This window comes from Takifugu flavidus, chromosome 2 (genome assembly GCF_003711565.1).
Source record: "Takifugu flavidus isolate HTHZ2018 chromosome 2, ASM371156v2, whole genome shotgun sequence".
NCBI classification, from domain to species: domain Eukaryota; kingdom Metazoa; phylum Chordata; class Actinopteri; order Tetraodontiformes; family Tetraodontidae; genus Takifugu; species Takifugu flavidus.
This window is the reverse complement of record NC_079521.1, coordinates 17095270-17119150: the sequence shown is the minus strand read 5'-3', so window position 1 is coordinate 17119150 and position 23881 is coordinate 17095270. Positions and strand designations below refer to the sequence as shown.

Here is a 23881-nt window from a genome sequence, read left to right as displayed (position 1 = left end):
ATTGGAGTGTCATCAGAAACCGCGAGTAACCTTTGAGGACTGAGTTTGTCGAAAACATTCTGCGGTGTAGTCTTTCAAGCATAGGGTTCAGCTCACCGTGCGCGCTGAGGCTGATCTGGGAGCGTAAATCTGGTCTATAGGGTTTATAATTGTCACAGCCAAAGACCACACAACACCTCTTATGGCATCTGAGATGGCTACAAGGAGACAGGTATTTTGTACTTGAGAGACCCTGGGGATGGCATAGTGTTCCATACACAGAGCTCATCACAGAAGGAGCTGCCCTGAGTGCCCTTAAGTCCTTTGTTATCCCGGGGTAGAGTGCAGTTAATTAGCAACAGTCTCTATAGCAACTGTGTTGCTGTACCAAACAATTTCTAATTTCTGCTTCTTGGCTTATTGTGGTGTTTACCTGAAGTGATTCAGATGTGTACAGAGCGGCAGCGGCTGACACTGCGGCCGTCCTCCAAGGCAGCAGAACCACCACATTTGTATAGACCGTATTAGTCAACACTTGCCGACATGTTTTAGTTTACCTTGAAGAATGTTAAAAAAAAAGTACAAGTAAACAGAAAGCACAAGTCCCCACCAAAGGCCAGCGACTCTGTACTTGCATAAATCACCTGCTGCGCAAGGCTGCATTCGTTTATTTGAGAAATAGAGTTGATAAATGAAACAACACGCTTTCAGCCACACCATATGTTTATTCATTGGCTTGTATTTGCGCTTGCCCTGCAAGTTAAATGATTTCTTTTTTTTTTTCTTTTTTTTTTGCAGCTGCTTTTATTTCATCTATTTGCCAGGAAATATGTAAATATGTACTTTTTTGCAGGATATACCGAGAGTGTGTGTGTGTGTGTTGTGTTTTTCCTTCTGTTTCTTACACATAAAGCGACCACAAGCCTTCTCGAATGTGCAACCAGTAACATTTTGTGGAAATTGCGAGGCTCGACACAGGTTTAAGTTGGTATTTCTAATTACAGTACATAAATAATTCACCAACAGAACAAGTACAAATGTCATCCAACTGCGGAGCCTGGATGACCCTTGTATATGGATGCAGGATGCAGTGTGTTTGTTGGCACTTACGGTTTGAATATAAAGCTTTTCCATGTATGCTCCATTGTTTGCTCCATCATCTCGTCAGTGATCCAGCCAAGACCCCTCCTGTGGGAACTAAGTGGCACTTGGTTTGCAGAGATGCCAAGGATGAGTTAGATATAATGAGCAGGCCTGGCTTGCCCCCATGGCCTAGCACAGTGCTCCTCTGGGGCTCGTCTCATTGGGCCGCACAGTGCTCCGCTACAGAGCGAACAGACCTGATCCTCCCCACTGTGCGCATAATGAGGAATTTTGGGATCAGCTCAGGCTCCCCGACTCACCTACATTCACTCAGAATGGAGTGTGAGGAACTTCATTGCAGGAGAGACATCACACACCTTCAGAATAATCCATCATTTGTTCCCCAGCCATTGTCAGAGCAAGACTACTGTGTTTTCACACACCGTAGAGGTAAAAGTCCAATTATTATCTTGTTAAAAAATAGTACATGTTAAAAGTGTTAATAGTATTTGTGCAGGTTTCATGAAATGGGATTTGAGTTTTTATGATACAGAGAAACTGGTTATTTCTCAAAGCTCTACTTTGGACATAATATATTTTAACAAGAATTTAATGGGTTTAAGGTGAGTTGCCTCTGGACTTCTCTCCTGGAGTCAGCCTCAAAAGGAATTGAGTCTAATTTTTAACTATTGATTCATCAGACATGGAAAAATCAACATGACGAGTTAGAGCTCAGCGTAGGTGTGACAGTAACCTCATAACCAAGGTAGTGGCGTTACCTGCTTCTTTTAAAGATGTGTAAATAAGGTGGAATCTATCACTCACAACGTTATTGCTCAGCCTATTAACTCAGCCGTGACATAACAGGGATTTCAATTAACACTCTTGAAAAAAATATCACACACACTGTCTGTATTTATATGCTCTGTACAAAGGAGCATCTATGGATTTCATCATATTCACACCTTCAGAGGAGCTACAGCAACCTGTAGAATGCTATAGAGATAAAGGACGACAGACAATTGAGTACACAAGAACCAACATACATTGTATCTTTTATTTACACTTCTTTTTATATCTCGGGGGAATATACGCTTCCTGAAACTCTTCCCCAAAGGGCACCTACCATTAGAGCTGCCCTGTTGCTGTGCAGCAGTATTAGTTCATGCTATTCCACTACAGTCTGCCCATGCGGTTAGATTTCAGATCTAATTTGTGGCCATATTGCGTTGACCAAGCATAACCTGTTGTTGCTGGTGTGTGAGGTTCTATCCTCCTGCCTCAGGTTGTCATGGGTTCACACCTCTCAGCTGTGCGTTCTCTGAACAGAGGTCACGGAGATTCTGGTTACGCAGTGCCGACGGTGACCGAACTGGGTGGAGGTTGGCAAGACTGTGGGGAAAATTCTCAAAGCTTTGAGAATATATATCAGGCGATTAATCTGTTATATAATCCCAGGCAGACCTGGTTTACAACACCCATTTTCAGAGGTGCCCTGGATATCAACTGGACAAAACAACGAGGGTGCCCGCGTTTGTCGTTTTCTGTTGTTGTGTGCGTGTTTGCGCTGAATGGTTGGATAACAGGCTGCGGCTCTGTGCCTGCCTGAATCAGGAGAACACGGGGTGTGTCCCTGCTCTGAGGTCTGTGTGAGGCCCTTTGAGGCAGGCGTCTGGTTTCAGGTTGCATGTTCCCAATTGGCTGCTTTTGTTGGGCTAAAACACAGTGAGGCTCTGGGCTTTTTAAAGCAGCAGTGTCACTTTTTGTGTGTGTCTGTGCGCGAGTGTGTGTTGTTGTTTTTTTTTTTTTGTCTGTTTGATGCTGATTACATCACATTTCATTGATGAAACACTGATGAGCTCATCTCACGCTGATGGCGGATCATTTTGTGTGATCAAAATATGAATGGAATTTGAATGGCGGTGTTATCTGAAGAGCAGATCTCTGTCTCGCTCACTCGCCACAGTTCAGGCAAAAAGGTCGACACTGGAGGAAGGAAGACTAGAACCACACACACATACAATTATCCTACGCAGTGATTTGCTACGGTTTGATACCGACATCCTGAATGATGAAACCTATTCTCATCCTAATTTAATTGTCACAATATAATGAACTTGCACAGGAGCGCTTCAATTAATCATTTGCGTCTTTTGCAGCTTTTAGTCCTCCAGCTTGTGCTCATGATGTCGGGTCCATCGTGACAACAGTTTTCATTTTTCCAGATCGGTCTTGGCTAACATCGCTTCCTTTGTCCTCAGATGCTGAATTGATCCTGACAGATTGAAAATATTGACCGAGCATCTTACTTTGTTTTGAGTGTGTATGTGTGTGCGTGTGATATATATATATATTTTTTGGTTTTCTTTTTTGAGGGGGGGTGTAGTGCACCGTTCCTGACTGATAGCCTTGTGTTTGCACATTGGACCTGCTACACCGGCGCTTCCTCAAGAGACTCATAATTACAACTGTCCTTTCAGATTAGTCCAGCAGACTGTCCAACTGTGGCTTCACTCCCGGGGCATTTATTTCATCCCCTTCTCCCTCCTGAGAGGCACACCTCATCACAATGGTCTGACCAGCCTCTACAATAATGCATGTGATGATAAACACGGTGGCTCCTAATTGATAGAGTGATTCAGACAAGAGCTGCCTGTGCAAATTGGTCCCCTGTGAGTATATTGCTTGGAGTTGGGACTTGCAGGTTTTCAGCTCTCTGTGTAGCAGAGAGAGGAAATAGAATGGGCTGGGCCTGCTGAGTGATAAAGGGGCTGTTTTTCCTTCCTCAGCCCCTTCTGAATTCAGGCACAGTTCAGCAGAGGTTGGCTGCTGTAATCCTCTCAGTGTCTCCAGGAAGGCTCAGGTTAGTGACCTGCTGCTTTGTGATGTCTTGTAAGATTTTGAGAGAACACCTCACCTTTAATCCCCCACTGTTCAACTAACACATTATCTCAACTGCTCCTGACCCAGCCCCTGCAATAAAGCCTTTTATCCAGCTCAATAAGGTCTTTCCAAGTTAAATATTGATTTCTTTTGGTGTCTAGAGAAAAATGGATTTTAAAGAGCTGTTAATTACACTTACACTGTCATTCAGTGTGGAGAAAATGTCATTTGCAGCTGTTTTTATGCACATGTTCAAGTTGTGCAATTAAAAGAAATGTACCGTATAAGCTCATAAGATCACCGCGGCTTTAATTTTACAGGAATTTAATGTTCATGGAAACATTCACTACAATAAAGGCGACATTTGTAACCTCAGCTTTCTGTGACTGACACAATATAAAAGTTTCAGTTGTTTGCCACCAGTTTATTAAGTTTTAAGCACTCAAACAAATAAGCACCTCTCATTTATAGACTTTTGTTGTTTTTGAATTTGTGCTTTTGTTCCTCTAAATGAAGACTGGATTCAAACCTTTCCCGTGATTAATAAAGCAACACTCGTACACATTAGGCCAGATCAAGAGTGTGTATAAATCAGTGTGTCGTAATAAAAAAGATTAACATAAGCACCTTCACTGACTCACAATAATCTTACATTTAAAACAATTAAAAGCTAATTAGAAGATGTAAACCAATGAAAAGTTCCCCCAGTACCTTTTAACTAGGAGCCACAGGCAAAGAGTGTGCATGAGGGATTAGCTTTAGAGCGTGATTACTGCACCTTGTCATTTAGACGTCTTTCTTATACACCCACACTTCCAGTCAAACGGCCCAAAAATTACAGGAAATTAAAGGCATTTTAAGGAGGCAATAATGGATTAAACTCCAGCAGACATTCATCCTCTGGTGGTGCTGGCAGGTCTGCTTATAAAAATAAAGAGTGGAAAGACTTATCAGTGTAAACATTCTGTTCACAAACACTGTTTATATTAAGTTACATTTTCTCGACACTGTTAAGCATGTGTGGCTTATTCCTGTAATTCTTTTAATGTTAATCTAATGTCTGCAGCGTCAGATGACAGCTCCATTTAGCTACACTTTTCTTTCAGGATCAGTTCAGACCAGCAGTGGTTTCCTTTTGATGAATGTAAAAAGCTTCCTCAGTGAATGTTTTACCCTCCTAGACCTGGAATGAAATACATCGTTTCATTGGAATCATGTTTTGTGATGCTAATATTTGCCTGGGACTCCTGAATCATCTATCACTGATGACAGGAAAGCAAGGAGCAATGTGCAACACGTGCAAGAAAAGGTACCAGCAAAGTATATCAGCATTTTGTGGTCATTTTTATTCTGGGATTAGGTCGTTTCATACGACATCAAAGCTTTATTTAAAAAACAAAAAAACAAGTAATGAATCAATGATGGATCTGTCCTCATGATGTGGGAAGCTTGTGTTGTACCCTCTCAGGCCCCAGAGAGAGAGAAATGGAGCCGAGTGGAGAAGCCACACACATGTAGGCAGTGTGCCGACTGATTGTTGGCCAGGCCCAGAGCGTCTCATGGCAGAGCACTGGACCAGATGTGACTGTGGTTGGGCCTGCATTAGAAAAAGTGCTGTTACAGGAAATGGATGCTTTGAAAAGAGGAAAAGGGGGAGAAAAATTGGAGCAGAGCAGGAAAGAACTAAGCTCAAAGGAAGCAACCAAAGCAGTAAAATTTTTAAAAAAATACATGATTATGATACTCAAGTGCTTGTTTTATGATGAGCTCTTGGTGTTATGGATGTATTGACCCTATTTTGCTTTGGTAAATTCAGCTTTTTTTGTAGTTAAACCCCTAATTGTATGGTTATCAGTATTTATCCTCTGAATCATGAAGTTTTAATAAAGCCAGTGTTCCAGATTTAAGTTAAGGACTTTTGCGAGATCAGATGATGATCAACTAAAACTCCCAAAACAGGCCCTGGTTAAATGGGGACTCTTTAAATCAGGGCTTCATTGGTTTGGCCGGTTTTCCATCTTTATGGGTAACAATCCAGTCTAAAATAGACAGTTGAAACTAATAAAAGTGGCAGTTCTTCTCTACTAAATGTCCCATAAATATTGGTTAAAACAGCAGTTGTAAAAAGCTTAAAATTTGCTGTCAGATGTTGGAAAAAAAAAACCGCCAAATTAAAACTGCAACCCAATTTGTGGAAAAAAAATCAGGAAATGAGGAAACTTCACTGAAGTCACATTTTTGTCGGCAGTTGTTTGGCAGCACCAACACGGGCAAAGGGGGGGAAATGCCGAGTCGCCAGGACCCATTGAGCTTTTCTTCCCTGCCTGGTGTAAAGAATGAATTATTCAACAGTAAGCAAGCTGTCAGCTGGCCATTTGTGTGCTTTGATCTGGGAATCAGGGGTTTGCATGAATGCCTGTATTGTCATGTTGCTCCTCGCGAGTGCTGATAATCGAACATAGCGCCGGCCTCTGCTTCATCACGTTAGGTTTGAAGCTGGACCGGCTGATGTTGGACTCCCCCAATGTTTTTTGTTTTTTTTACTGCGTGGTCACGTGATCGGGGTGCATTCTAAGGGGGGAGGGGGCGTGGAGGGCGAACGTGTTCCAGCCTGGTTTGAAAGTCCACCTCCCGGGGACGCGCAGGCAGGTGCTCCATGATTTTGGTTAGACTAGTTTGCCCCTTTTGGGTTTTTCAGCAACACAAAATTGGCCAGTTCAGACAATTCTATAATCGCAATGTTGAGGTTTATGAATATTTCTAATTTGTTGGCCTTTTCTTTTCTAAGTGTAACAATCACAAGATATTTTGCATTTAAAGTAGAATGCACACCGACAACCAGCCAAACTCAAGAATCAAATGCAGAAAGTCAGCTTTTACCTTAAAGGACTGAAATATGCCAAGAAAAGAGCTGCACGAGTTCTTGGTTGGCCTATTACTCTAATAATGGTCAAAATACTCACAAATACATAAATCATCCCGTGTTCAGCAGCTTGGTTCCTATATTTCTCTGTAGGGCTGCACAGCTGTAACACAACTAAACCACTTTTAGCACACTTAAGCCGGAGATCAGGTCAGAGGAGAGGCTTCACACCCGCTACGTTGTTTCCACCATAAAAGCATCAAGCAGGCAAAAACACATCCATCGGTGTTTTCTGATCTCTACCGCGCATCCGCTCCTCTCTGTCTTTGAGACGGTTTGCTTGCACTCGGTCATTCACGCCAACAGCTGACGCCTTAAGATGCAGCTCATTAGCACGTGCTTTACATTGCGGCGCCATTATGCCCCATTAAAGGCCAGACCTTTAATTGATAATAAGGTGAATGTAGAAACATTTCCACCATTTTGAGAATGTATTTCGTACAGGAGTCGTACAGAACGGTGGCATTGGTTGGCTACAGCTGGACACATAATTAGAGTGCCTCCTTACCTATAATTTGTGTAATAGTTTTGGTTCGGGGCTTGTTATTACCATATGAAAGGGCTACGCAGGGGTCATGTGCATTACTCCAGCAATTAGTGCAGCACTGAGGGCACAAGAATGTTTGGAGCCGTTGTTAATTGGAAACCTCTACAAAGATGTGCATTAATTATAATTTAGTTGGAACCGCGCTGTTTTAAGCTCGGTATAGTCCGTTGCCATTAGTTTCTGTAATAGTTGCAGCAACTAGGTCTGTTTCCTTTCAGAGTGTGCCGCTTTGAACGGATCAAGATGGAATTAGATTCATTTGAAACGCCGTGCTTGCCTTTATGCTAATGCCAGGCAGTATTTTTCCACACAGACCAGATCTGTCTGCTCTGGTAATGGGAAGCACATCAAGTCGGATTTGCATGCTGTCAAAATATGCATCGAGTTTATAACTGAATGGGAAAAAAATTATACAGACTTTTAAAACCCCTTTTTTTAAAACTAAAAGTTTTTCAGTTCGGAATATTTATAATACATTTTAGGTGCCGGTAGTTTCCTTTTATATGCATAAGGTGTAATTATTGTGCTTAACCTTATAATTACTGTAAAACTTTTTCTGAATTTCACCTTTTTGGAGCTGAGCAGCACCAAAAAAGTAATTTATAAATTGATTTTTTTTAACATACTGGTTTAAAAGAGTTAAATATAGGCATTTCATATAGTTCCAGAATGTCTAAACCTACACATGGCTACAATACAGACAGATATATTGAATTTACATCATAGTAAAACATGATTAACATGTAAATCAACCCATTCATGGGTGGACAACCAGTCTGGTGGTCATTTATAACCAAGACATTTATATTGTGAGTGATCCAAAACATCTGAAAGGGCGTCACTATAGTGAATTTCTTCTCTCCCTCATTTTCTAATAATGCAGGTCGGAATGAGCTCATAGCCAGGTACATCAAACTACGGACCGGGAAGACGAGAACTCGGAAACAGGTAAGACCAGAACGGTGTGCTGCCAGGGGTGGGGGTGGGGCGCCGAATGGGGCGCCAGAGGTGTCAACCTCTCACAGAAGTACAGTAGTGTTTAAATTTCCACAGTTGCCACAGCAAAAATAAACATGGCCAGTAAACATGTTTACGATCAGAAAGATTATTCCTCGCAGGGTGTGTGACGAGCTCTTCCTTCATCCATCAAACACTGACTCAGTCCAAACACCCCTGAATTACACCGTCCGCTTCTCGCAATCAGGACTTCTAATTCCTGATAAATAAAATGGCTGATTCTTGTAGTCAGGTGGCCTGACAACGAGCAGCTTTGATGGTGATCCTGTAACAGGAAATTCTCCGTATGATCAGTGACCAACAAACCAGGGTCTATAGACCTTTGTTCCTGTAGATGTACGCACAACAGAAAGTAGGAGTCTCTCTCTCTCTCTCTCTCTCTCTCTCTCTCTCTCTCTCTCTCTCTCTCTCTCTCTCTCTCTCTCTCTCTCTCTCTCTCACACACACACACACACACACACATACACACAGAGTTTTAAGTGTTTCCTGCAACCTTTTTTCTTGAATTTTTTGGTACCTTTTTCCATGAGCACTATCAGAAATTGCCCCTCCATAACTCTGCATCACCAGAGTTCAATAGAAGCTTAATTGTGCCACAAACTACAATTTAGTACTGCCTGCTGGTAGTGAAGGTAGAAGACTGTCTAAAGAATGTCTTTTTCCTGTGAAATGCACAAGCCGGTTCTGTTTAAATTGATGAAAACGTTAATACATTACTGTTGGCAACTCTTGGAAAGGCGTGGAACTATTTCATCGTTTTAATTTTAACGTATGAAGCTGTTTTGATTTGTCTGCCTAAATGTCGAGATGTTCTTCTTTTCACCTAAACTCAAAGCTTTATCTGAACAGTGTAAAAAGTTGAATATGTTGAACAACGTATGGCTGCTGAAACCGAACAAGAAGCAGTTTTATTCCCGGAAAACTGGCTTCTGGTTAGATTTGGTTGAAATGAGATGACAGGTCTGTCTCTGGCCCGTCACCAACACAATACTCACCAGTTACTGCTGCCCTGCTGAACGTTTCATGTGAGAATATTAATCTGGATCTCTGTAAAAGTCGGAGACTTGCTTGGCTGACGAAATGCCCCGCCGGGCTCCCATTATAATACTAGAATGGCCGATTCTCATTCAGCACACAGCAGAACACATCTGGGTGCTTTTAATTTGCGCTAAAGGCCTGCATCCTCCTTAATCAGTTCACTTAAGTGGCGACGACACGCAGCGTGACGCTCTATTGGTGGGAGATGCTCCTGTTATGCACATGACCTCCTTTAATTCTTCTGAAAGCAAAAATTTACTTCTTTTTGGTTTTTCTTGTTTATTTTCATTTTCTCTGTTTTGAATGGAGGTGTCTAGTCACATACAGGTCTTAGCAAGAAAGAAAGTTCGAGAAATCCAAGCTGCCATTAAGGTACGTCTGGCTTTGCCCAGTTGCAGGGGGCTTTTCATTGCCATGGTTACAGGCTCTTCCTTTGTTTTCCTCCCCTCCCCTACCCTGCAGGTGTCTAGTCACATTCAGGTTCTTGCCAGAAGGAAATCTCGTGAGTTTCATTCCAAGCTAAAGGTATGCGCTTTTCTGCTTTTGGGCTTGTTGGTTGCTGTGCGTCTTAACTTCCTGTTTCCCGTGGTGAGAGTGAATGCCTGGTGCCCCTGAACCCCCCCCCCCCAACACAAATCCGCTACTAACAACAGTCTGTTCGTGTTTCCATATTTCTCCCACACAAAAACCACCTCCTTAATCCTTCCCTCACCTACAACCATATGCTGTCTCTTTCTGATTTCTGTCACCTGCTTTTAGAACAATTCAAATACATCCATTAATTAAATTAATAAAGTTCCTTTATGAGAAACAAAGTTCTCCTACTAAGTTTCTTTACCAATCAGCAAGCTTAAAAAGATTATGGCTAAAACCAACGCTAACAGCTCAAAATATTACTGCTAAATCCACGTTTCATTGCCAGTGTCTATGCTACTATATGCTGATGATTCCCAGTGCATCCAGTGACATTTAGCCACAGGAAAACATTAAGTCTTTGACCAACTGGTCACTGGTTCCATTAGAATCACTGTTATTATATGCAAAATATTGGGAGAGAATAACAGAAGGCAACTTTCCTGAATGTAAAGTCAAGGATGACCTGCAGGGTCACATTAGACCACATGTCCAGAGGTCCAACTGGCCAATAAAATGGCCAACTCCAGACTAACGTGGATGTTCAGAGGCATGCTGGCGCTGGCTGTTCGTGAGCGGCTGAGAGCTGAAAGTACGGTAAAATGGGTTCAGTAGCGGCTGGCTGTTTTCTAAAGGACTCATTGCTCTCTTATAAATCTGTCACTAACTCAGGCCTCTCACAATGCCGCGGCTGCCGTCCCCTTTCCTTCCTCCCTCTTAGACGTCATCAGTTTGTAGTTTTTTTCTCTGTGTTTTTATCCATTAAAAACTAAAGAAGGGTTGTTGTTCTTTAAAACTTGCCCATATTTTAATTAACGGTTGGGTGTAAATTGTGTTTTTTCCCCCCTCAAGTACAACCAGTTATTATTTTCTGTGTTACTAATTCTGTTCTGTAATTTTGAAACTATTCTGGGAGCCACATGTGTGTTTTCCGGGATGTCAAGTGAAAAACAGATTGATAATCCTTAATTAACCTGTGTGAATGTACACGAGAGTCTGTGTTAGGAAACAGACTCAAATAGCTCGCCACATGAAAGGCGCACCTTTCAAGGGCAGAAAAAAAAGCAGCAGCGTCGGTACGAGTCCCTGCCTTTTCTCATTTTAAAGCAAATTATGGTTCAGGGGCAAAGAGAAGCACAAGTGTGCCCTTCATATGAGGGACATGATTGAAAACCTGCTGTCATTGTGGTGGAATAACACTCATTTGGTTACTGCTGCCTAGCTTTGATCTGATGGGATGGTAGTAATCCACATGTCCCCGATGTTCAGTACACACGTGGCGATGGCCGATCGTCCAAATGAAAGTAAACTTCTTCAAACTTTGATGTTGAGTAGAAGCAGATGTTGAAAGTGAATTCCTGTTTGTTTGCATTCAGGTCACCAGTATGGTAAGTACATTTCAGACATCATTCCTGCTTCTACTGGTGGCTGCCTCCTTCCTCAGCTACTAGTTAATGCATTTGTGTTGTTTGTTTGTGGTGAATCAATGGCTGCTGTCCACTCTGTTCCCTCTCCGCCATCATTCCGAAGCTTGGCTTTACTCCTCACGTGGCTCTTAACTGCACGGACACCTTCCACTGCCGTTAATGTCAGCGATAGCTGAGATCTATCTTAAGAAATTCAGACTTCCCCACCTGCTTTTGTCACCGTTGTTTGTGTCAATAATTCATTGTGCTTCCTTGTACAACCACACACATAAAAATCTTTTTCAGCAATGTCTCAAGTCCACTTGGGAAATACTTCAGTGTTTAGCTGCTTGTTGACATGTCGGCGAAATCAGCCTTAATGGAAGTGCTTTGTTTCCGACAGCTTCACCAGTAGCTTTCGACCACAAACAGACTTCCATTAAGGGCATTCCTGGGCCAGTTATTGTACACTGGAATCCATGGATACATTCCTTTAAAAATGTTAACATTAAAGAGCCGCATAGATTCATCCCCTTTTAACCTGCTGGCTTGTCTGTTGTTGTCAGTGGTGCTTTCACTGTGTTGTTGTGAGTCTGGTTGTTGCCACTCGTGTTCATGCCCCCCCCCCCTTTGTGTGTGAGTGCTAAGCCTTTTGTGACTGCTGTTAAAGGACCAAGCAGTGAAAGACAAAGCCCTGCAGAGCATGGCCTCCATGTCCTCAGCTCAGATCGTCTCTGCCACAGCCATCCACAACAAGCTGGGCCTGCCAGGCATCCCGCGCCCGGCCTTCCCCAGACCAGAGGTAAACCCCCTCACACATGGCAGCCAGCCACAAAAGCACTCCGGACAGATTGCACTGCACACTCAATAAAAAAAAAAAAAGCTCTCCCGAACGTGGAACATTTGATTTGGTTGTCGTGTGAACAGCTGCTCACGTGGATGACCTTTGGCCTTTATTCTCTCTGTCTGTGTGTAGTTATGGCAGGGTATGATATCTACCGGTCAGCCTGGCTCCTCACAAGAGTGAGTATTACACCTTCTCTACGCTGAGGATTCAGAAAACACTGCTGTGGAACCTTCTTCAGAGTCTCTCTCCCCCCCAGTATCAAGCCTTTCACCCAGCAAGCCTACCCCATCCAGCCAGCGGTTACAACAGCTCTCTCAAGTGAGGCTCATTCTGTTTCAGCTAAAACCGTTTCACTGAAATTTGATGTAAGTCTGAGGTTTGCTAACGTTGGACTGAAGTGAACTCCAGAACCTCCACCTCTGCATGCATCTTACTCCAAATCTGGGAATATTGGAATTGGCAGATTGATGGAGAAGTGAAAATGTCTGTGAACCTGCTTCAGTTTAGGTTTTCAAACACTTATGAGCTCAATTGATAAAATGTCACGAGGAAAAAGAAAACTACCGACTTCACAAGGTTTACCAGATATTTGAGTGCTAGTTAATGGTAAATCTTGGGTCAATTATGTATTAAATTACGATCCATCGGGTCGTTTATGCATCTCTTGGGTACACACGGCTTTGATTGTGTGTTCTGCTGTTGCTGCAGGCTACGAGCCCACCACAGCCCCCACTCCCACGGCACCAGCGTGGCAGGGCCGCTCCATTGGCACTTCCAAGCTCAGACTGGTGGAGTTCTCTGCCTTCTTAGAACAACAGAGAGATCCCGACTCTGTGAGTTTTTCTTTCTTTTTTTTTATTTTCGGTACTGCACAGAACCACACCGGACATCAATCCTACTGTTAGCTTACATCTGCAGTTTTTGTCTTTGCCCTGCAGGCTGAAAGCTTCCAAACCGGGGTTCAGACACGCGTTTTCATGCATCATAATCTGTATTTTGCTGAATGTGGATGACCGTAGAGGTGCTGCAGAAGGTGCTTTTTCTCGTGTGGTCTCACCTCGTGTTTGTCTCATTTCCTCCACAGTACAACAAACACCTGTTTGTGCACATCGGACAGACCAACCACTCCTACAGCGACGCCCTGTTGGAGTCGGTGGACATTCGTCAGATTTATGACAAATTCCCAGAGAAGAAAGGAGGGCTGAAGGAGCTGTATGGGAAAGGCCCCCAGAATTCTTTCTTCCTCATAAAGTTCTGGGTGAGTTTTGCCAGATTTTTGCCGGTCGAGCGCGGCGTAAACTTATCAGCTTCAATATCGCTGTGGTCCGGTAGACACGGCGGACGCTCGGCACCAACAGCCGGTTCAGGTTTATCTTTAGTGATTAGGTGTAATCAGGCTACCCAGAGAAGATTGCTCTCTTAATGTTGGCAGAATGCACTCGGCTGTATTTGGACTTGCATAGCAGGAGAGCTTTTGATCAAAGCGCTCACTAATTCAATGTAATGTCTCCAAACAATGGAGTGACCTGGTTGCACTCCTAATGGCTGTTTAAACATTGCATGTATTTCCTCGCCGATGCAAAATGCTAACTAGCGGCAGCCAACAAAGTAGGACCTTATGTACTTGGACCAAGTCCCCTCGAATTCCTTTTGAAGTGACCGTCCAATCTAAATTTCAAATGAAAGACAGAATCTGCACAATAATGAACATATAACTGCTTTGCTTAATGAAGGAGGAGAATGTTGTAGGAGGATGTCTCCTCTTTTGTATCCATAATGAACAGGATGTTGAGGGCATAGAAAGGCTGCCCTCCGTGAGCGGACCCGCTCAACCTTGTAAATCAGTCTTTTAATGTAACTTCATTTAATCCTCTTTACAGTCTTCGTCTCCAGTCTGGACACATTGACATGCATATCTGCTCTGCCGTGATCTTTTAATTTGATACCAGCCGCAAATGTTTCATCTCAGCGGCACAGAAGATGTATAAAGTTTAGGGATTATCTTTAGCTTTATCAAAGCACAGATGTTAATCTGATGAGAGTTCCACATTATCGGTACAGCCCTGTTCATTTATGTTGTCAACAAAGCTAATCTTTACCATGTACTTTAGGGTTTATATTTACTATTTATCAAAATAAAATCTACAAGTCTTTCATTTTAAGGTCAAACACTTTGTTTTTGTGCATATTAATTCACATATCACTGCGTATTATTTGACCTCTAATATGTGCAGATTAGGTTTATGGAACAGCTATAATGGCTCTTTAACATATAAATAAAGCTTAAAACAAGGCTCAGTGATTGTGGAAGTATAAAACATACATCAGTAGATGCTAATAAGCTCGGGTCAAGTGGCTTCTATCCATGTGACGCGTTGGAGTAAAGAGGAGGGGAGGAGGGTGCAGAGCTCCAAACACATTTGTGATGTACAGTGAAATGAAAGCATCAATCACTGGTCAAGAGCCAATAAAAGCTGCATTCGTATTTGTCAGAAGAGCACAGCTAGAAAAAGAATCGCTCCATCAGTATCCCAAGCACCTGGCAGCATCACATACTGTCGGCGTGCTCCTGTTTTTGGGCTTATGTGAACTGACCTTAAAACAGGCAGCTGTAAGCAGGAACTGCGCTGATCCCACACTGTCATGGGCTGCAGTCAGTTCTGCTCCGCTGCTCTCATCTCGGGCTCCTCAGCGGAGTACGTAACCATTTAATGTTATCTTGGACGCAGACTTGGCGTCTTAACTGGGGGCTGTAAACGGCAGACGGAGGAAAGTGTCATCGGCATAGTAGGAGTTTACCTCCTGAATGCAAATAACATCCTCTCAACTGTCTCCCAGGCTGATTTAAACTGCAACATCCAGGACGATACCGGGTCTTTTTATGGGGTCACCAGCCAGTACGAGAGCTCGGAAAACATGACCATCACGTGCTCGACGAAGGTCTGCTCCTTCGGCAAGCAGGTGGTGGAGAAAGTGGAGGTACGAGCTCAAGTCCCGCCGGTCAGAGCAGGTTGTCTGTGTGTTGCATTTCACTCACTCTGCGCTGTCCCCCCCCCCTTCCCCAGACCGAATACGCTCGGTTCGAGAACGGCCGGTTCGTCTACAGGATCAGCCGATCTCCCATGTGTGAATACATGATCAACTTCATCCATAAGCTGAAGCACCTGCCTGAGAAATACATGATGAACAGCGTGCTGGAGAACTTCACAATCTTATTGGTAATCAGATCACTGAGCGGATCCCTCACTGGGATTACTCTACTTGTGGCTGTCAGGATGCATGGGTGGCTCCGGTTAACTGAATGTGTGTGTGTGTGTGGGGGGGGGTTCTTCGTGCTGGTGCTGCATTGCTTTCATTCCACAGCGGATGAGACCTGGTGTGAGGAGCCTCATTATCTGCAGGGGAAGAAAAAGGTCTTTAAGGGTCATTTGCTGATAGAAGATGGAAAATATGCAGATGATTATTTTGTAATTACAATTAAAGAACTCCTCAGCGATGCTCAAAACTGCTGCTCTCTTCCAGGTGGTGACGAACAGAGACACCCAGGAGACGCTGCTGTGCATGGCCTGTGTTTTTGAAGTTTCAAACAGCGAGCACGGCGCCCAGCATCACATCTACAGACTGGTAAAAGAATGAGAGGCTCCCCACGTACACACACACACACACACACTCCCCCTACCCCCACCATTGGCCTCTTTTCATAGAACTACCAACCTCAACACAAGTGGCAGTGCCTCTACCTGAATGCTGAATGTCCCCCCCCCCGATGCTTTTTGCTCACGGTATCGGGTAAAGTCAGATCTTATAAAGGACTTTTGATATGTGTTTGTTATTCAACTGCAGCTGTGATTTGCGGTACAGTTGTTTTATGTTTAAATATGGGAATTCTTGTTTAAAGTATGTTGAGTTGGTCTCTTTGGGTATAAAATGTGGCTGTTTTTAGAGGATTTACTAGCTTGATTTGGTAAATGGAACTGTGTGTCATACTGCTTTGTTCTGTAGAGAAAAAAAATGGAGTCTGACCTTGGCTATCAATATCCTTCTGTGGTCTGTGTAAAATGTTTGAGCGTGTTCTGTACGTCTGTAGTAATTATTTTGTGAGCAAACGTGCCGACAATATACAGACAATAGAATTTCCAAAGATGCGAACTAACAACACAATTTTACAAAAACGATGCTTGGACACGATTATACTACAAATTTGGCTCTAAATGGTGTCTTTTATTTTGTTTGATGCACTCCAGGTCCTACAACAGTAAGAGAATGATGCACTGTGAACAGACCCCTTGACCCCCCCCATTACTGTTGACGTCTCAACCACATTTTGGTGGATGAAGACTTTCAGTGTTGATAGAATGCTTTGATCTATAAGAGGAAATTCTCTGACCTGCCTTTGCAGTGCTTTTATTTCCAGTAAGCTAACAATACAACCTCCCCCCCACTGTTGAGTACCAGGAGGTCTCTGCCCCTCCGAGTCAGAATTCCATCCCTGTCCGGGTCCAAACTGCCTTCACGTGTATTTCTGTGGCCTGCACCAGTCCCCGCCTTAAACATGTCACAGCTGGCGTGAGCGCCAAAAGACGCCACTCACACTGTGACCACCGCCAGGAACGATGGATTCAAGAAGTTCACAAAGTCTACCGAAGCGTAGGCGTCCAGTGCCTTAGAAGACGCTCTGACGTTACCTGCCGCCGCGTTCCATCGGAGGTTTGTGGATGGAGCGGGCGGAAATGGACGACTGGCGTTTATGTGGCACGTGTTCACCGCTCTTCTTCGGTACGCTCTCAGAACGATGGCGTCGTTGCTGTTCACACTGGGCGAGTTAGCAGAAGGGTCGCGGGTCGAGGCCTGTTTCTGGTGGTTCTGAAATCAGCCTTTCTAACAAAACACAAACAAAAACTGCCTTTGCTGTTGAGGAAGACCAAAAAAAACCCACACAAAGACGCAGTGGAACTTTGGATCGTCCTGCGTGCCAGAGAGGAAGTGCCTTTGCTTCAAAGTGTCCAGCATCAAAGCAAACAAACGGAAATTAAAAATTAATCCCACAAGACCAAAAATTAAGCGCAAGTGAAACCAATCACCGCATTGCCTTTTTCTTTTCTTATTTTCAGAGGATTTTATCGACAGCAGGGAAAATCTGGTGGCGTGAACGAACGATGTGTTATATTTTCTTTCAAAGCCTGTATGAGGTGACAACCTGTTGACTGTGTTCCAGATCAGCACCTGACAGACCTGCTGATCACCTACAGCCACTGACTGCATGCAGGGCGTCAGCGCACAGAGACCATGCAGCCGGCTGCTGCTCGCACACTTGCAGGTTCAAGTGTTTGGGGAAAACACTTCTTTTTTTTTTTCTTTTTTTTTTTTTAGCCCGTCTTCAATCTTGTGAAATAAGAAAAAAAACAGATTTTGAAAGAGCTGTGATGTCAATTGAACAGAGACCAAAAACAAGCGTTAGTTTCAACAGTACAAACTTCAGCAAAAGTGCGATTGAATCTGAAAAATAGGAACGTTGACGAGGCCGCCGTGGTTAATGTTTTCACTGTTGGGGTGGCAGCTACTTTCACACTCGGTTATAAAAAATGAAACTAACTACAGACAATATGTGGTGAATGCACATGAATTCAATCATTCAGTATTTTCTCACAGTTCCGGGGAGCTGCGGGGCTTTAATCTTTTTTTGTAACTTTATATCTGTTCAAATGTATTGATCCAGATGTTCCTGTTTACCTGTTGTTCTTGTATACAGTTGTATTGGTTTTGTGACAACACTGTTTGTATATTGCAAGCCTGATAAGATGATAATACTGTTGCTGCTGCGCTGCTGGTACATTGTGACACGATTCGACGCTACAACTGCAGGACTGACGTCTTTAACGCGCTGGACCCAGAACGGACGCGCGAAAAGAGGAATCGTGCTACAAACGTGAGAGGTTTCGCTCCGGAGTCGGTCCTGGGACTTTTCTTTGTTGGCCATTTTCACCACTCTGTGGCTTTAAAGTGATTTCTGCCTCCCCCCCCCCCCCCCCCCCCCCCCCCCAAGTTCACACATCAATATCAAACACACATTTGAGTTACATGTCTAGAATTGTTTTTGTAAAGAAAGAGGGGGAAAAAAGACAAAAAGGTGCTTTGTACAAAACTGTATCTTTGCTCTTCTTGGTACAGATGTGTGATATGTTTTCGTATTCATGACGGTTAAAAATTGTTGGAGCACAGGAGAAGTAAAGCAGCTCTGCGGTGTTTCTGTGTTCTGCATATAGTCTTGTTTGTCTTTGCTCCATGACATTATGATGCCTTCTTGATAATAGTAGATATTTTGTAGCTTTCTAGATACTTTGTATGTACGCAATATTGAACTCAAATAAATCTGAGAAATCAAAATCTGTGTCCAAAAAGGTATTGATATTCTGTTGTTTACATCTAAGTGTCTTGTGAGCTCCCAACTGTGTCCGTCTGGTCTGCAAGAGGGGGGTAACCTGTCGCGGGGGCGGGGCTTTGCTGCTACAAGTTACACCCACTATACACTCTTCTTAAAGGGATATGATCACAAATAGGGAGCTGCACAAACGTCAATGTTTCTACGCGTTCTTTTAATGAATTTATTGAAAGGCATACAAATATTTTTATTACTGTTTTTATTAGGTTAAAAAACCCAGCAGGATGTTATGAATATGAAAAGAGCAAAGTCATAAACCGGAATTGGAAAACTTTATTGTCCGTTAACCTATTCATCTCAACAGGAAAACCATCCTTAACATATATCGCTCATCATTATTAAAGGGTGAGCCTCAGTTAATGGGTCGCTGATTGGGGCGACAGATTAAAGACTGTTGCTGAATAAAAATATCACTTGGAGAGACATCCGAGGACTTGTTTTATTGCTGAACAAACGGGACGTTCCTCCGCAAATTGCGAGGTAATACAAGGTTACATCCCATAGTATGTCGCTTTCTAATCAAAGCCCCTTGGCTTCGGTCGTCAGCTATGATCTTTGGAAAATCCTATTCCTATGGAATCTGGAACGTCATCAAAATGTAACGGGATCTTGGGATTATCAACATTTTCTGAAAATTTAAATCAAAGCGGTTTATAAACAAGCGCCTGCTGTCACGTAGCCACCTTGGCAGACGCAATAAAATATGCTGGCACTTATATTCTGGATCCGATCCACCATTGTTTGGGTTTTTGAGATTTCCTGCTTATTTCCTGTTTTGTTTTTGCTTTTGGCGGGTCTCGTTTGACATCTCGCGTGGTTCAACGTGAAATACGCAGCTATACACCACGCCCCCTTCGCGGGCCTTCCACCCGAACGGACACGCCCCTCTCTAGACGCGTTTTCGTGCAGTAACTTCTGAACAACAGTAGGAGAAACCTGCGAGCCCTGTTTTAACACACGGATGTAGTTACAATAAACCACCACCAGGTGGAGACATTATAAATGCAATGACCTCTCATGGTGGAGAGGAACGCAATGAACTCTACAATAAAACGAATTTAAACGAACAAGTTTATAATTGGATGGTCGGTTGGCTCCTGATTGTTAGAACAATCAAAATTCACCAACAGAGTGAGAGAATTACTTATTCCGTAATTCAGACATGAGTGGTCACTATAATGTATGAATCTAAAACGAGTTTGGAGCCGTACCTTCTCCAGTGAATAGTTGTTTGTTTTTTTAATTTGTTTTTCTAACATTACATATATTTCTATTCCACCAAATAGTAGTAGTAGTAGTAGTAGTAGTCGTAGTGATGGTGGTATTATTATTATTATTATTATTATTATTAATACTACTACTACTACTACTACTACTACTACTACTACTACTACTACTAATAATAATAATAATAATAGTGGTGGTGGTGATTATTTTTATTAATAGTAGTAGTACTGTGTAAATATAATGTAAATATATAAATGTAATGTAAATATGTAAATATACATCCTCTTTGTATATTCCAAATCCTGTTCTATTTGATTTTATCTTATTTTTCTCTGCGTGCTCTTGCTGTAAATTTCCCCGTGTGGGACAATAAAGGATCTGAATCTGAATCTGAATCTAGTTATAGTAGTAGTTATTGCAGTGGTGGCGGTGGTATTATTATTATTGTTAATTCTATTATTAATTTTATTGCTATAAATGTTATTTATTTATGTTTCTGTATTCCGATAATTCCTCGTGGTGGTGTAATCCCGGTAGCGGCCTCGTGGGGGCGCAGTCAAGCGTTTTCTGGACTCGCCCTCCCAGTAAAAGTGCCCAGAGGGACTCATGGACTTCCAGACCTGCTCGAAGTTTGGAGCGCGGCGCGCACGCACAGCTGGGAGGCTGCACTTGTCGTGATGTGCTGATGTGAAAACCACCTCTTCCCAGTTTCCCAGACACTGACGATGGAGTCAAAGGAAAGAAGGATTTCAGTGTTCGTCTGCCGAGAGGAGAAGCTCGTGTTCGGCGTGTCCAAGCGCACAACATGCGCCGATGTCGTCAAAGTTCTGCTGGAGGACCAGAACTTGCAGCGAGGCACCGGGGCGCTCTCCGGGTGCGCACAATCTCACCGCATCGTGGAGAAATGGCGAGGATTCCAGAGAGTTTTACCCGACAGGACGAAAATATTACGGCTTTGGGACGCGTGGGGGGACGAGCAGAGGAACGTGAAGTTTATGTTGGTGCGCGGAGAAGCGTCGTGGGCCGACCGCAGAGCCCGGAGCGCCGAGGCGCGTGTGGTCCTCAGCAAACAGAGCCCGTCGGTGAGCGGAGGGGCGGCGCAGGCCCCCGCGAGGGGCATCTCCCCCGAGAAACAGCGACGGGTGGTGAGAAAAGCCTTCAGGAAGCTGGAGAAGATCAACAGGAAGGAGAAGAAGAGGGCGCAGAATGACGCGTCATCCGCGGAGAGGATGGAAACTTTGGCCCATCTCGTCATTTCCCAGGACCTCACGGTTCGCCAGCAGATCCAGAGGATCGCGGAGCTGGACACAGAGATCGAAAGCTGCGAGGCCAGAGTGCATCTCGACAGAATTAAGAGACACGGGATCAATTACGTCCAGGACACGTATTTAGTGGAGGCCGCCTCCATCCCAGCGGGGGGCGACGGGCGCTCCGCCGACCTCCTGACCTCGATGGAGGAGTACGCCTGTCTGATGGAGAAGGTGGTTCGACTGCAAGAGGAGCTGAGCGAGAAGGAAGCCCTGGTGGAAATCATCTCGCTGCAGCTGCGGGAGGAACTGGACCACAGCTGGATGCGGCGGAGGAGAGAATCCCAGGACGCGTCGGCCCCCAGCAGCACCGTGGAGGACGCAGCAGGAGGAAACCAGCTGCTCTTGGAAGCAGACAGGATCCGGACGGAGCTGGACGCCAGCTCCTACATCGGCCTCCGCCTCTGCTCGGATCTAGAAGCCGTCCGGGCCAACCTGGAGCTGGCTGAGGAGATCTGCGCCGCCATGGAGGAGGAAGTGAGGGATTTACTGGAGAGGGTGGAGGTTCTGGAGGCGGACGCTACGACCGGCGGTGAGGAGGGATGCAGCCTGGAGGGGGAGGACCTGAGGGGCGCCGTGGAGAGGAAAGGGGGGTGGGAGGAGGCCGGAGCTCTGGCCAAAAGTCCAGACACCATTAACGACGACGACTCAGACACTGGCCTAAGTTCCCTCCACAGTCAGGACTCAGACAGCCTCCCAGTGTGGGAGTCACCAGTTTAACACAGAAAAACAACCTTCTCATCTCCGGGATCAGAAGCTGATCCGTAATTAACTCAGACTGGAGTTCTTGTGCTGCTCTCTTCTTTTTCTTCTTCCATTAAACCTTTTTCAAAAGCCTGCTTTAGTTCCTTCTTTATGTGTGTGAATCTGAACTTGTGGGCTGTCCTGTGTCTTCCTGACGTCTCCGGAAGGTTTCTTCACAGTTTTGTCGAACACTCGGAGAAATGCGGAATATTTATGGATAAAGACGCATGAAAAGGAGAGTGAAACTAGCCTGAGTGCTGATACTGAGATGAGTGACATGATGATATGTCAGAGAGCCCCCCCCCCCCCCCCACACACACACACACACACTCACACCTCTGTTTTGTTTGTGGAATTGAGGTCGCCATCCGTGTCAGACAGGAGGAGACGGAATTCCAGCCCTCGCTCTCCTTCCCGCTCTCATGTGGATCTGATTTCTCCACTTTGTCACGCAGAAGAGCCCAAATTCTCCTCATCACTTCATCTCCCAACTTCTCAGGGGAGCGTGTGATCAGATTCCTCCTCTTTGTTTCGAGGGGGGGGGGGGGGGCAGTCGTCTGCGGCGCCTTTCCCACGGCGCTGAATAGTTGAAGGGGAAGGTTCAATTGAGCGGAGTTCCTCCAAACTTCTGGAGCCACTTAAGAGGAAATCCAGGAATGTGAAGTGTCCTTGAAGGTGGGTTCACCCAGCGGGACTGACTAAAAGTGATGGACCGCTTCAGAAATGCTGGTGGGATCCACAGTTTTTGGATCCACTTGGTCTGATTATTGATCCTTGGTCATCAAAAACTTTCCAGGCCCTCGAGCGGTGACAGTGTTTGTTCTGGGATCAGAGCTCGCAGGTGATCCGAGGTCAAAGTTGAGTCTCGAGAAAGTGAACAATCGACGTGTGTGTGTGTGTGTCTCCTGACTCAGTGCAGATGGTCCAGACCTACAGATGTTCTCCAGAGGTCGAGTGCGGGAAAACCTGAAGGTCACCTTGAGGAGAGGAAGCCTCTCAAGGGTCAGTTTACTGCTCTGCTACTCTTTGGGGTCATTCAGGTCACCGAGGTCACCGAGGTCACCGTCAGCGGAGCAGATCTGCCACAGGCAGCCTAAACAGAGGTCGAGAACGACGTGCACATAAATATCATGCGCACGAAGCCCCTGAGAGAGCGAAAAGGAGCTGAATTAAAATGATTTCTGACCATCTCTCTGTCCGTCCGCACTTCAAACACGGGGAGGACGTCCTCTCGTTACCACACTGGAAACGAGGGGTTTTCCGCCTGTCCGGGCGAATTCTTCACATGTCAGGAGAATAAATTAACTTCTTTTAATGGAACAACCTGCCTAATCCCTGGAATGTGTCGCTCCGAGTTCATTGTTGGATCTGCTGTGAAGTCGTTAATGAAGGCGCTGACTGGAGAGGCCTGCTGCTAACTGCTGGTGTGAGCTCATTAGAGCCGGTGGTGCCGGTGGCAGGTGTGTTAATCCTGGGAGGCCGGGCGCTGACCCCCGCGACCCGGCCGCCGGGATACCGGACAGCCTCTATCTAAAGGTCTCTCGGCCCGTCGCACGCTGCAGGAGGATGGAGGAGGATCTCAGCTCTGACCCTAACGGGGCCGTTTCTGTGGGGGATTCACTGAAACGTCTGTTTAACTTGTTCTGTCACGCTTGTAAAAAGTCAGAAATGTAAACATCTTCATACCTAGGATTTCTGATTTTGATAACACTTGCTCAACAGCCGAGCCGAGGGACACAAACAAAACAAGAAGAACCTGCTGGCCTCCTCAGCGTGAGGCGCTAATTAGCATGTAGCGACTTGCACGC

General features: G+C 44.6%; 2 protein-coding genes across 12 annotated transcripts in view; both read left to right on the top strand.

Moving 5' to 3' along the window:
• The window catches only part of tead1b (TEA domain family member 1b), a 28936-nt gene extending 10196 nt beyond the window's left edge, over positions 1-18740 (top strand). Inside the window, exons 4-16 of one of the 11 annotated variants that reach the window (XM_057025007.1) lie at positions 8299-8363; positions 9780-9842; positions 9933-9995; positions 11480-11491; positions 12180-12311; positions 12486-12532; positions 12613-12674; positions 13065-13189; positions 13441-13614; positions 15195-15335; positions 15422-15574; positions 15879-15980; positions 16601-18740. In XM_057025007.1, the coding sequence (XP_056880987.1) occupies positions 8299-8363; positions 9780-9842; positions 9933-9995; positions 11480-11491; positions 12180-12311; positions 12486-12532; positions 12613-12674; positions 13065-13189; positions 13441-13614; positions 15195-15335; positions 15422-15574; positions 15879-15980; positions 16601-16615 (1154 nt within the window). In that variant the 3' untranslated portion in view covers positions 16616-18740. Of the gene's footprint in view, positions 1-8298; positions 8364-9779; positions 9996-11479; positions 11492-12179; positions 12312-12485; positions 12533-12612; positions 12675-13064; positions 13190-13440; positions 13615-15194; positions 15336-15421; positions 15575-15878 lie in introns of all 11 variants that reach the window. The other 10 variants (XM_057025003.1, XM_057025005.1, XM_057025010.1 and 7 more) reach the window with 10 other exon arrangements.
• A 1881-nt stretch (positions 18741-20621) lies between these two features.
• On the top strand, positions 20622-22166 carry rassf10b (Ras association domain family member 10b). Its single transcript, XM_057025024.1, has one exon. It carries the CDS (start codon positions 20748-20750, stop codon positions 22047-22049), a length of 1302 nt encoding a protein of 433 aa, XP_056881004.1. The 5' UTR covers positions 20622-20747; the 3' UTR covers positions 22050-22166.
• The last annotated feature ends 1715 nt before the right edge of the window (positions 22167-23881 follow it).

What these genes read in the sequence shown, in the direction of transcription:
- rassf10b (XM_057025024.1), top strand. Translation starts at nt 20,748, where the DNA reads ATGGAGTCAAAGGAAAGAAGGATTTCAGTGTTCGTCTGCCGAGAGGAG.